At 52.4% G+C, this 12,884-nt stretch overlaps 1 protein-coding gene across 1 annotated transcript in view; it reads right to left on the bottom strand.

Annotated features, from left to right (window-relative positions):
• The window catches only part of CLPB (ClpB family mitochondrial disaggregase), a 96,550-nt gene that overhangs the window by 20,517 nt on the left and 63,149 nt on the right, over positions 1-12,884 (bottom strand). Inside the window, exon 7 of the mRNA XM_074860611.1 lies at positions 9,158-9,272. Within this exon, the coding sequence (XP_074716712.1) occupies positions 9,158-9,272 (115 nt within the window). The remainder of the gene's footprint in view (positions 1-9,157; positions 9,273-12,884) is intronic.

Here is a 12,884-nt window from a genome sequence, read left to right as displayed (position 1 = left end):
ACGTGGTGGGAGGCTGCAGAGCAGAGCACAGAGCTCACCAGATCACCGGGAGGCAACCACAGAGGTGCTGCAATATACTGAATTTCCAGCTCCTCGTTCGAGACAGGCTCCCATCTCAGTCTTCCTGATTTATCTGCATTGTTTAAACTCACTGCATTACAGCTCCTAAAAAAGACTTATTCCTGCCATACGGGTTGGCACATGCTGTAAAACGTTTTATGTTATTTTGTTAGAAACAACCTAAACCAAAACCACCCGCTGTTACAAACGAGGGCGAGGCTGCACCAAACAAGGTGTTTTTCAAGCGCGTTTTTTGAACGGCGCATGGCAGCTGCCAGATGTTGGTGAGCCCGAAGGTGCGGCCCGTTATTTTTGATAAAAAAGGGTGTGAAACGGGCAAGATGCCCAAGAATGATACCCTATGTTATTTTTAAGGCAGCAGAGGAAAATCGCAGCATCGGAGATAGAATGAAGAACAGGGAAATCACTCAGAGATCGGCAGCTTGACCGCGCTTTGGAAATAAAGCTCTGGAAATGCTGCTCCACGAGTGGCACTGCAAAGCTTTCAGTGGGGTCCACAGCAAAGGCAGGAATAAAACGGCGTCTCTTTTTGTGACTGCCACCCCCAAACCACATCTCCTCTCTTTCCGCAGACTGGGACTGAGTCTCTGTCCTTGTCCCTCAGCCCTGGGCTCACAGCACTGGCCAGCACCGTGGGGAGCTGTGGATTTATTTTCTGCCCGGAGCTGGCAGGAGAGATTGACAGGAACCTTTAAAAATGGGGAATTCTGAAATTCAACCTCAAAAAGAAAGTCAGTCCACAAAACTCTATGGGGAAGTAAAAGACCCCTAAGAAAAGGCATTCTAGCCATGGCATGTGAAGAGGTCTTCCTGCAGGAACAGGGAGAGTAAACCAACACGGGAAATATTTAATAAATATTTCCATTTTGCATGTAAAAAGAAGCTGAATATTGTAGCCAGCAGACTGACAGGGAAATGCTGTCTCTGCCAGCAGGAGACATGGTGGGGAGATGTTAAATAGCAGCAGCTCACAGAATCCCAGAATCATCATGGTTGGAAAAGCCCTTGAAGATCATCCAGTCCAACCATCAACCCAACATTAACAGTTCCCAACTCCACCAGATCCCTCAGCGCTGGGTCAGCCCGACTCTTCAAGCCCTCCAGGGATGGGGACTCCCCCCCTGCCCTGGGCAGCCCATTCCAACGCCCAACAACCCCTTCTGCAAAGAAATCCTTCCTAAGAGCCAGTCTGACCCTGCCCTGGCGCAGCTTGAGGCCATTCCCTCTTGGCCTGCCGCTGGTTCCTTGGCTCAAGAGACTCATCCCCCCTCTCTGCACCCTCCTCTCAGGGAGTTGGAGAGGGCCATGAGGTCTCCCCTCAGCCTCCTCTTCTCCACACTAAACCCCCCAGTTCCCTCAGCCGCTCCCCATAAGACATGTTAAGCTCAAGCGAAATATTCCAGCAGCTGCACTGAGGAGCCTCACATGAAGCTGTCACGAGGCTCTTGGAGTCGCTCCTCCGAGCCCGGGTCTGTATTTGAGGAGACCCAGGGAGGGTGGAGGCCGATAGACCCGGTGAGGATTAAGAAAACAAGTGCAAAGCTTCAAGTGAGCCTGAAAACTGTATGAAAAAATCAATCTACTGAGGTTAACAATGAGAGGTTTGAGGATTGACTTGACCACAGTCATTAAGCATCTCCACAAGAAAGCACACAACTCGCTCATCTAGCAGACAAAATGAACATGCTCCAGGGGCTGGAGCTGGATGAATTTAAACTAGAAATAAGGCAGAACGTTTTTTAATAATGAGGGTGATTAACCATTGCGGCGACTTGCAAAGACGAGTGTGACTGAAGCCCTAATCCCTGCGGACTCCACAGGGGAGAGGTGGGTCCTCCTGAACAGTGGTGGTAGCTCAGTCTGAAGGTGAAGATTGGCATCGCTGTGCTAACAGCCAAAAAAGCCCAATTTAACCTCAAAGTCCAGGGCACATCCACCCAGCGAAATGGGACTGAGCACAGGGATGGGGAAGTTAGTGGGAATTGGAGCCCCAGCGCCAAACGAGGACTTGCTGGTTCATGCTTGGACGCAATTGAGATGCATCAGCCAGTGCCTCAGCCACGCTAATGAGGCCTGACTCTTATCAAGGCTTAATTAGCTCGGGCGTAGAGCCAGGCTGCAGGACTGGCCTGTGTCCGGCTCGGTCCCTCCCTGCCTGGGTGTCTCAGGCTGTGCTGGGCAATGTGGTTTTTGGAAATCACGGGCAAAGCTCGGCCAGCATCCAGTCCTGCCCTCCAGCCACTCCTGCGCCACATCACCCCCCCAAAACAGCCGCTGGAGGAGGAGGAGGAGGAGGAGGAGGAGGAGGAGGAGGTGGAGGAGGAGGGGGAGGAGGAGGAAGAGGAAACGGCTGTGCCCTTGCCATGAGGTGCAGAGGAGGGTCTGTGCGAGCCCAGGCGCGCTGCGGCCGCCCCACCGCGTGCCCTTCCTGGTGCCGCACGTGCTCCTTCTGCAGCAAACCTGAGGTCAAACACCCGGGGTGGATATATTTTATAAAAATTGATGGGGAATAACACGACCGCCGACAATTTCTGCCACTATCTCGGCTAAGATAATAAAGGTAATAAACTTTTGCTTCAGGGCATGGAGTGACCACTTGCAGGGGTCAGCACGTTCAATGGTCCGAAGGCAGCGAGGTTAAGCACGGTCTTTTTTCCCTCCCCTCTGCAGCAGGATACCAGATTTTATGGGTAAACACTCGTCTCACTCGTAGCAACTCCAGGGATATAAAGCACCCCATAAAGAACTACCATAAAGTTAGTGCTTGGGATTCAGTGGGAGACGCTGGCTGGAAGGTGTTGATCAGCGTTAGATCAACAGAGCGACGGGGTGTAAAACCTTTTCTACAAGCAGCCTTAAAATGAGAGATATTCTAGCACACAGCCCAGCCTCTGCGCTCCCGAGGTTTGAAAAACCTAAAAAATGTCGGCTGTCACCAGAAAGGGGCCACCGCACCCCCAGGTCTGGTAGCCACGGCGGTAGGAGGCTTCTCCCAGGTTGGCCACAGCGTGGTTCAGCTTCGGGAAGAGGAACAAAGATCTGGCCTAGGACAGAGCAGGACGTCAGTCCGAAGGATGAAAAACTCGGCTGGGGAAGCTCCTCTCCTCAGCGTTTGTCCCCTCAACGCGGCTGCTGGCCACGTCGATGGCTCTTTGTGATTGCCAGACAAGAAATCCAGGCTGGGAAGTTGTCCCCTTCCTCCTGTAACTGTGTGTGTGTGTGTCGGGGGGGCAGAAATAAATAAATAAAAGGAGGTATGTCACGCTGCTTTGCTGAAATTTCATTAAGGCATTCAGACCCAATGTCCAAGCGAAGAGGCTGATGATGACGCCTGGGCCTTCTTCTTTGGAGCCATTTCCAGCGTCGCTGCAGCGCTCTCACTTTATTTTGTACATCTGTAACAGCGTAACTGTAGCGCTGTGTCTCTGAGAGGCCCTTCAGCTCGCTATTGAACTGATAAATTCACTGTATTACTTTACACAAATCAATACCCTAGCAGTTATCAGGGCTTGATGTGACCAAAATTGGTTTCAGCCAATTTGTGAGCGTAATAAATGTCCATTTATCAAATCAATTCATTCCGCGGTGCTTCTCAGACCGCCCGGGCTCAGGGTACCACGGGGTGATGTCTCCGGGTCTGTCCCCACCGTGGGATCGCTCTCCTCCGTCCAGGGTCTACGGCACCCCCGAAGAACCGCTCGTCCAGCCCCGCTGTCGGTAGCTCAGGGACGGGGAAGAAGATGAACCTCAAACTCGGCCAAAGCTGCTTCCTCGCAAAGTCTGACCTGACTTGCAGGCAGCTCGCCTCGGTGGAACACCCCTGGAAACATGGGACTCATAAAGGATCCTGTCTCATCCAAAAGGAACCCCATTTCCTTCGGACCAGGGCAGGATGATACTCCTGCTCACCCATTTCCCTTCAGTTCTGAAACGCCAACTGATTTCAACATCACAGCCGCTCAGTGTGGTCACAGTTGGTAATTTTATAATTAAAAAGCAGATTTTCTGCACTGCCCTTCATTCAAAATCTCTACACTAAAAAATAAACGACACTTTTCCTTCCTCCCTCCTTATCCAACTTCAGGAAGAGTCCTAACAGGCTACTTCAATCCAAAAACTTTAGAAAATCAGCACTGAAAATGGTATTTTTGAACACCCCACCTCTAAGTGACCACTGCCTGGCAAACACTATCTGTAGAGGAGAGGTGTTTGACCTCTGGCAGGATATTTAGGATATGAGATCACCAAACAAAAAATATATATTTATATTTTATATATAAAAATATCTATATAACGTTCAAAAAAATGCCCTGCTTTGGTTTATAACCTCAGCCAGGAGAGGCTGTTGCTCCCTAAGAAGCACACACTGCTTCACCCTGGTGCCTCTGCATCTTCAAGTGAAAAGCCAAATGAGACCTAACGAGATTCCGAGTATAATCATTTATGAGAGTGCCCTGGCAACGCCACCATAAACCTTTTAGCTCTTCATTTGCATGAAGCAGTTGTGGCACCCAGGCTGCCGTTAGCTCCTGGGATCGCAGGAATGACCTGCCTGTTTCCTTCCGACACGTTACGAGATGGAATATGTCATTTGGATTTTGTTAAGATGAAAACAAACATCTCCGCCCGCAGAGGGGAAGAGCGTCGGTCAGCCACGGCCAAGCTTCCCACCATCGCTGTCCCCAGGCAGAGCACGGGGAGGAGCCCGGCACTCTCGGAGATGCCCTGTTAGGATGGGTTAATTAACCCCCATCCACCTTCCCACAGTCCAACCATCCCCTGTTCCGCTTCCTGCAGCAGCAAAGAAAGCGGCAGGGCTCGGATACATCCCGTGGGAACAGCAGAGGAGGGGGTTCTCCCCTCTGCGGTCGAGATCTCGAGCTGTCGGTGCTGCGGCGAGCTCGGCGCGAGCATCCCGGCAGTCGCAGCCCCCATGCAGCCCCACCACCCCGGCCCTGAGCGCACATTCCCTTTGTATTCTGGGCTGAGCCCCTCTGGAGACTGTTTGGATCGTGCACCGAGTGACGGATTAAATCAGATTATTCAATTAAGGCAGCAGTTATAAATTAAACATAGCGCCTAGGCTCGGTAAAGCTCGAGACGTGGTGTGCGGCAAGTCTCCCAGCCAACAAACTGCAGCGGCGAGTGCGTAACAGGAGGCACGTGGAGTCCACAAAGTGGCAGCAAAACCGGCTGGGAATAAAATAAATAACAAAAATAGATAGGAAGTGCCTGAAAGGAAAAGTCACGTCTCTAAATTCACCCTTCCTGAAAGAAAACAACAAAAATGGGGCAGAAGGGAAGAGGGGGAGGCGGGGACGGAGACTCTCCTGCTACCTTTTGGTCTGATATCCTGAGGCTGCGGGGGTATCAAGCACATTCCCTATAATTCAATAAGAGAAACCTCCATAAAGGCGGCCGCTTTAATGCGCAGAAACACCACCTGTGTCAGAAACAGGCACTACCCATTAATCAAAGCTTCCCAATTAGCCCGTACTGCTGCCCCCAGGCACAGCCGCTCACCGAACACAGAGGGTGTCTGGTGTGTTTGCAGGGGGAGAGCTGGCTCTTCCCTGAGCTTCCAGGACTCGGCTTTGTTAACTAGACTGCGGTGGGGTTTGTGGTTATGACAGCACGTGGCTCGCAGTTCTGCCCCGGCCTTGGCCCCGTCTTACCTCACGGTTCCGTTCTCAGGCACTAAACTGGGATGCGCGGATGGTTTGAGGAGTAAATAAATTCATAAACAGGATCCAGAGGCTTTTAGGCTTTGGACTGGCAAATTAAACCCAGCCCAGCTCACTGGAGTCTCGAGTTCACAGAATCCCAGAATCATCTGGTTGGAAAAGCCCTTGAAGCTCCTCCAGTCCAACCATGAACCTCACCCTGACTGTTCCCAACTCCACCAGATCCCTCAGCGCTGGGTCAGCCCGACTCTTCAACCCCTCCAGGGATGGGGACTCCCCCCCTGCCCTGGGCAGCCCATTCCAACGCCCAACAACCCCTTCTGCAAAGAAATCCTTCCTAAGAGCCAGTCTGACCCTGCCCTGGCGCAGCTTGAGGCCATTCCCTCTTGGCCTGCCGCTGGTTCCTTGGCTCAAGAGACTCATCGCCCCTCTCTGCACCCTCCTTTCAGGGAGTTGGAGAGGGCCAGGAGGTCTCCCCTCAGCCTCCTCTTCTCCAGACTGAACAACCCTTTCCTTACAGCCTTGTAGTGTCCAGCAGGAAATAAACCACTCCTGAGCGCTGAGAGGCTGCCTCAAGCTTGTGACACCACAGAAAACCACCTCGTACACCCAACGGGACCCCCCTTTTTATTTTTCCCCGCAGGCACTCTGAGGGCCGGGGCCTGGGAGGGAACACAGGTGGCCCAGAGCTGGTGGAGCTGCAGGTCCAGGCCCTCGGCAGGGCCAAGCGGGTGCCCCAGGCTCAGGCTTTGCCAGGCTGCTGCTGCCGTGGTATAAGCAAAGTGAGAGATAAGAGCATTTACTGGGCTAAGTGACAGTCAGAAATCACCCCCCTCTGCTCCACAGACACCCAACACCATTTCGCCTCAAAGTGCCTGATTGATTAACTAATGAAGTTACGCTCGGAACAACTGTCTGTGCTCATCTGAAATTCCTGGTTTCTGTTCGGGCCTGTGTGCTTAAAAGCTGGTCTGGTTTTTTCCCTCCAACTCCATCCTCTGGTTTGACAAAAATCATTACCTTTTCCTCCAAACCTCGCTGCGCACTTGTACGGTTCCACCGCAGCCACAAGAGGCCAGACTCCTCATTTATTCCCTGTGTTTATTAATTTTTTTTTTTTTTTTAAATGGTGAAAACTTCTCATCTGAACTACAGGAAAAACACCTGAAGGAAAAGGCACCAGCACCCCAGTTTGGGAATGAGGGCCAAGGGCCTTCAGCGGACCCTGACAGGGAAACGTTTGCTAAGGAAATACTCCAGGCTCTTTGCAACAGATTCACAGACACAGCGCAGACAACTAACGGGGTTGCCCAGACAGAAAACAGAAGCAGACTCGTCAAGGCGATGCACTCTAAAGCCTCTCTTAATGCCTCCTGCAGCGTTGCGCCCTCCTTGGGGTCCCCTTGTATCCGTAACGGCTCCCGGACTCAGCAGGGAGTGTCCTGGGGACACGCTGCTGCAAAAGGGTTTGATTTAACGTTATCTTCAGTATTTACTTCCAGAAAGATGGGGATGGAAGGAGCTCAGGAGGTGAATAACCCTTCTGTTAGCTGTCATCCAGCCCTTCCTCCCTGGAGCCTGGGTATCTTATGACTAACCACCACCAACCGCCCTCCGAGAGCTCAGGATCGCAACCCCCACTGACCAGAGAGGCCCCGAACTCCAACTGAAATCAGTCTGTTACGAGGCGAGAAGAGCTTTGTGTCAGGAACTGCAGCTGCTTGGGCTGAGCAAGCGTTTCCTCAGCAGCAAATGCTTCGTTTGACACACGAACTAGAGGGCACCCGGCAGAACTATCAGGAGGCAGATTGAAAATGAATAAAAGGGTCTATTTCTTCACTTAGTGCTGCGACTCCCTGCCAAAGGATGCTGCAGAGCCTGGACGTTTACAGCAGATCTGAGGGAAACTTGGACAAATTCATGGAAGAAAAATCTCTCGTGGGCTGCTGCACACAAAGATGTAATTTCTGGTTCAGGGTACTCCTGGCTTGCAAATCAACAGATGTTGGCAGAGTAGAGCGGGGAAATACCACCCTGTGTTTAACCTGCTAAAGCTCCCTGTGCTCTGGGGCCAGTGACAGGCCACTGGCCCTTCATCTGATGCAGCACCCACGGCCAGGAAAGCCTGGCTGAAGCATGAGCTTGTATTTCATGCAGAACAAAGCCCCAAATCTGGAAAGGATACAGAAAAAAATCCCCAAAGCAGTCCATGTGTGAGCAGCTTCTGTACATAAAGCCGTACAAAACCGTTCATAAATTATTAACGAGTGATATTCTTGAGACAAATGCTCTTGTAAAATGATCACTTGATGTGCAAGTGCCATCACATTCAGCCAGCGCGTTTGGCTGAGACCTGCCTGCGTGCTCAAAGGTGCATGGGGGGATCTCCCTGCCCAGCTTGGACCTTCGAGCCACTAGGCTTAGTCTGGGGAGAAACAGAATCCCAGAATCATCCAGGTTGGAAAAGCCCTTGAAGCTCCTCCAGTCCAACCATGAACCTCACCCTGACCGTTCCCAACTCCACCAGATCCCTCAGCGCTGGGTCAGCCCGACTCTTCAACCCCTCCAGGGATGGGGACTCCCCCCCTGCCCTGGGCAGCCCATTCCAATGCCCAACAACCCCTTCTGCAAAGAAATCCTTCCTAAGAGCCAGTCTGACCCTGCCCTGGCGCAGCTTGAGGCCATTCCCTCTTGGCCTGCCGCTGGTTCCTTGGCTCAAGAGACTCATCCCCCCTCTCTGCACCCTCCTTTCAGGGAGTTGCAGAGGGCCAGGAGGTCTCCCCTCAGCCTCCTCTTCTCCACACTAAACCCCCCAGTTCCCTCAGCCGCTCCCCATCACACCTGTGCTCCAGACCCTGCACCAGCTCCGTTGCCCTTCTCTGGACACGCTCGAGTCATTCAATGGCCTTTTTGGAGTGAGGGGCCCAAAACTGAACCCAGGAATCGAGGGGCGGCCTCACCAGTGCCGAGCACAGGGGTAAGATCCCTTCCCTGTCCCTGCTGGCCACGCTAGTGCTGATACAAGCCAGGATGCCATTGGCCTTCTTGGCTACCTGGGCACACTGCTGGCTCCTGTTCAGCTGGCTGGCAATCATCAGGAAACCATCCCGATCGAATGGGCCCAGGGGCCCCTCACTCCAGTGCCTGGGCAGAAAGCATCCGATGGTCCTTGCTGCTGCTGTGCCCGGAATGGCCCCTCTTGTGATGGGATAAATCACAGTTTCTCGCTCTCATGGCCAAGAAATACCTGCTGGACCTCACTGTGAGGCCCCCACCAACCTCAGTGAGCTGCTCGGAGGCAGGCTCAGATCAGGGCTTGAGGGAATGGTTTGCTTTCCCTGCAGAGCAGAAGATGAGGGAGGGCAGAGCGGGTGGCGGGCGAGGGGTCCTACCTGCTCCCACCGTCGCTATCGCGCTCTCCTGACCAATGATGTGCTCTTTGAGCCGTTGCTCCAGTGGAAACCTCCGGCGTTCCTCCACCTCCCTCCTGCGCTGCTCCTCCTGGAACTGTGGGAGGGAAGAAAAAGTTGGGATCAGAGGCTTTTCAGAGCAGTATGAGTGTGGGGTAGGTACGTAGAGTTTTCCCCCGCCCTCCCCAGGACTGCAAAGCCCTGCACAGGTATTTCTCTGACACCCAGACAGACAGAGCTCTGCTCCCTGGCACTGGCAGCACCAGCCCAAACAAGAGGAAACTTCTGGATCTGCCAGGGATGGGTCTGGGGCACACGGGAATGGAGAGAAGAGCATCACTGTCGCTGTCGTGGACGCTGGGGAAGTGAGACACCGCTGCTTTGCAGACAAACCCCCCGCAGCACGCAGGGCGGCACCGGGAAAAGCTCTTTACTCGGGACATTTGATTTCTGCCACCTCCAGCTCACAAGGCAGCGGCGCCTTTGAGAGCCAGTGACTTACGCGCCACCTCCACCCAGATCCTGTTCCGGAGCTGGAGGCTGCGACGGCGCACAGAGCAGGTCGCAGAGACATCAGACACGAGCACGTCTCTGAGATGCTCGGGGCTGGGACGCAGGTAGAATCCCCCAGTGGGAGCAGGTCTCACGGTGCTGTGAAATTCTAGAGGGAGGAGGACAAACCCAGCCCCTGCTCATGTTTAGAAAATGCTGCAAAACTTTTTGCTGAGCACCTTTGCCCAGCACGAGCAGGGGTTGGGCACCTCACCAGTGAAACCACTGCTCTGGAAACAACCGTTCCCCCCCCAGAGCCAGACTTCGCTAAGGACAGAACATAAAGAGCCCGCAGGGTTTGCGGAGCGAGTAACTTCACACACGTAACCGGCCCCGGGATTGAACCCACCTTCCCGAGGGGGAAACGCCTCTAACAGAACCAGAAAGCAGTCACAGAAGCTGCAGCAGGATCCTGCTGCCAGAGCCAGAGCCGATAAAACCCCCCAGCCAGGTTGCCAGTGTTTCCTGGGCTAGTAGTGACTCTGACAGAAGTTTAAAAAAAATAAATAGCAAACAATCCAATTTTGGCTGGTGCTATCAGTCTGGCATGTAACGGAGAGACGCCATCAGCCCTGACGCCTCATATGGAGCAATAACTTCCCTGCGGATCCCAGCGGAACAGCACCGCGGGACGCACACCGGCGCGTCTGCCGAGTTTCCCCCAGGCTCTGAGTACTCCACGAGGCTCAAAGCCCCGCTCTGACCATATATCTTGTGTCTTTCTATATATCTGGACAAATCTTTTCTCCCTCCCTCCTCTTCTGCCTGTCTTAAGGTGCAGAGAGCTGTGTTGTCAGGACGTCGAACGATTCGTGTGGGTTTACACAGAGGTGGGGAGGCCACAACGTCCTCTCCCTCCCTCCTTGGAAAACCAACGTTGTGAAAATCCCTGGGTAGGAAAAAAGTCCTGTTTGTGGGTAAAAGACTGCACCAGACACGGTGCTTTTTCCCAGCTGTTCCACTATGGATTTCTGCTCAGGATCTGCTCAGCAGAGCCCTGACCTCCCACATGCCACGGAGCTGCGGTGCCTCCAGGTATTTCGCCGTTGGAGCATCCTGAGCAGCCCCCACAACCCACACTGAGCAAAGGCTGCCAAAAGAGAAAAATCCAAAGAGAAAAGATACTGGTTTCAAGGGCTGCTCCCTTCCTCTTAGCCCCATGTACATGACAGCTATTGAAATTTATTTAGTCTGGAGAAGAGGAGGCTGAGGGGAGACCTCATGGCCCTCTCCAACTCCCTGAAAGGAGGGTGCAGAGAGGGGGGATGAGTCTCTTGAGCCAAGGAACCAGCGGCAGGCCGAGAGGGAATGGCCTCAAGCTGCGCCAGGGCAGGGTCAGACTGGCTCTTAGGAAGGATTTCTTTGCAGAAGGGGTTGTTGGGCGTTGGAATGGGCTGCCCAGGGCAGGGGGGGAGTCCCCATCCCTGGAGGGGTTGAAGAGTCGGGCTGACCCAGCGCTGAGGGATCTGGTGGAGTTGGGAACGGTCAGGGTGAGGTTCATGGTTGGACTGGAGGAGCTTCAAGGGCTGTTCCAACCGAGATCATTCTGGGATTCTGTGAAATTTCACCAGACTGTTTAGCAACATGAACTAGCTCCCGAGTCCTAAACACCAGGCAAGCGTGGTCTAGCACAGGGAAAGCACACACAGAATCCTTTTTTTTTTTTTAAAGAATAAAGGAAATCAAAATAAATTAAAAATACATATGAAAACTCCTTGTTATTCTGTCACAAGGATATGTAAATAAAATCTATGGGATGTGCCCATCCAGTAATAGTTGTGCCAATTCATTCTCTAGCAGTGATTAAAATGAGCAATAAATTCTCAAAGACTCTCAGTGGAATGTAGATCCTGGGGTGGATGCAACCCCGGGAGCACCATATCCCCCCCAGCCGAATATTCATCACGAGCTGGCTTGACTGTCTTATGTTTTATACACAAGTACAATCATTTTCATCCGGAACATCTCTACAGATATATTTCCTTTCTCTCCTCCATCTATTAGTTAAGCATAAAAACCAACGCAGCTTTTCAAACTCTTAGGGGCAGGTTTCCTTGCCAGTGCTGGACTCCAGGGACCATTTACCCAGCAGATAACTCCCTGTCCTCCTTGTAAAGATTTCAAGTATTTTCTTCTCAACTTTTCTTCCTTAAAACTTGCTTGGAGAGCTGTCCAAACAACCGAGCAGTGCTCCTGGCCCACGGGAGGAGCCGGCAGCTCTGCAGAGGAGGTTTCAGTGCTGCGACGGAGCCCGAGGAGCTCAAGAGGGAAGATCCTCGTCTCCCTGCTTAGGACAGAGGTTTGGCATTTGGGAAGGTGGTTTTGAACTCCTGCTCAAGCAACGATTTCACTCGGTGAGCACAGACAGCACTGTAGTTTTGACTGCCTGGCAGGCTTAATTCATGTAGGAATTTAATTTAATTTTAACTACCTTCATCTTCCACTTGTGGGAAAGTTCTTAACTTCAAGTTTTCCAGTTCAAATTCCAAGCCCGTAGATCAAATTCTGAGGCGCATGACAAGTCCACAACCACGAGCAAACCTGCCTCAGTTTCTGCTTTTGCGATCTGGTGGCACTCGTGATCTAGAACATTCCCCATTTACCAGCAGCCACGGTTAATAACTGCACCAGTAGCCATAGTTACCCCCCACCCGGGGACAATTAACGAGGTTTGGAAGCTCGATCGAGTGAGATGTCGAAGCGGGGTCAAGATGACCTTGATTAGCGCTAAGAAATTCATCAAGAATTTGATGGCCAAACCCTAGAAAATAGGGAGAACGTCCTGGAACATAAAGAGAACGTCTGGGGCTGTGCTGAGGAGGAGTTATCTGACAGCCCGGCAAAGGGACTAATTGATTCATTAACTTGGCAATGAAACTGCTTCTGAGTGGCCTGAGAGTGAACGACCCTCATTATAACACTAAAAAACACCCTCCCAGGCCAAAAAGCCCAGGTTGAGCCCCTTCCCCTGAGCGCAGGCAGGAGCAGGAGCATTAGGTAAGCCGTATTTTAATTGTATGTTAATCACTAACCAATCAGGATCTAACGGGCGTGTTTGGAAAAGCCCCAACCCCTGAGTTTTGTGTGTAAAAGGAGCCCGAAAAGCTGCTGGGGGGGGCCTTGATTTGGGGAAAATCACCCCAGGCCTGGATAAACA

Source organism: Strix uralensis, chromosome 2, assembly GCF_047716275.1.
Source record: "Strix uralensis isolate ZFMK-TIS-50842 chromosome 2, bStrUra1, whole genome shotgun sequence".
NCBI classification, from domain to species: Eukaryota; Metazoa; Chordata; class Aves; order Strigiformes; family Strigidae; genus Strix; species Strix uralensis.
Note: the sequence above shows the minus strand (reverse complement) of the source record. Positions and strands in the feature narration are given on the sequence as shown.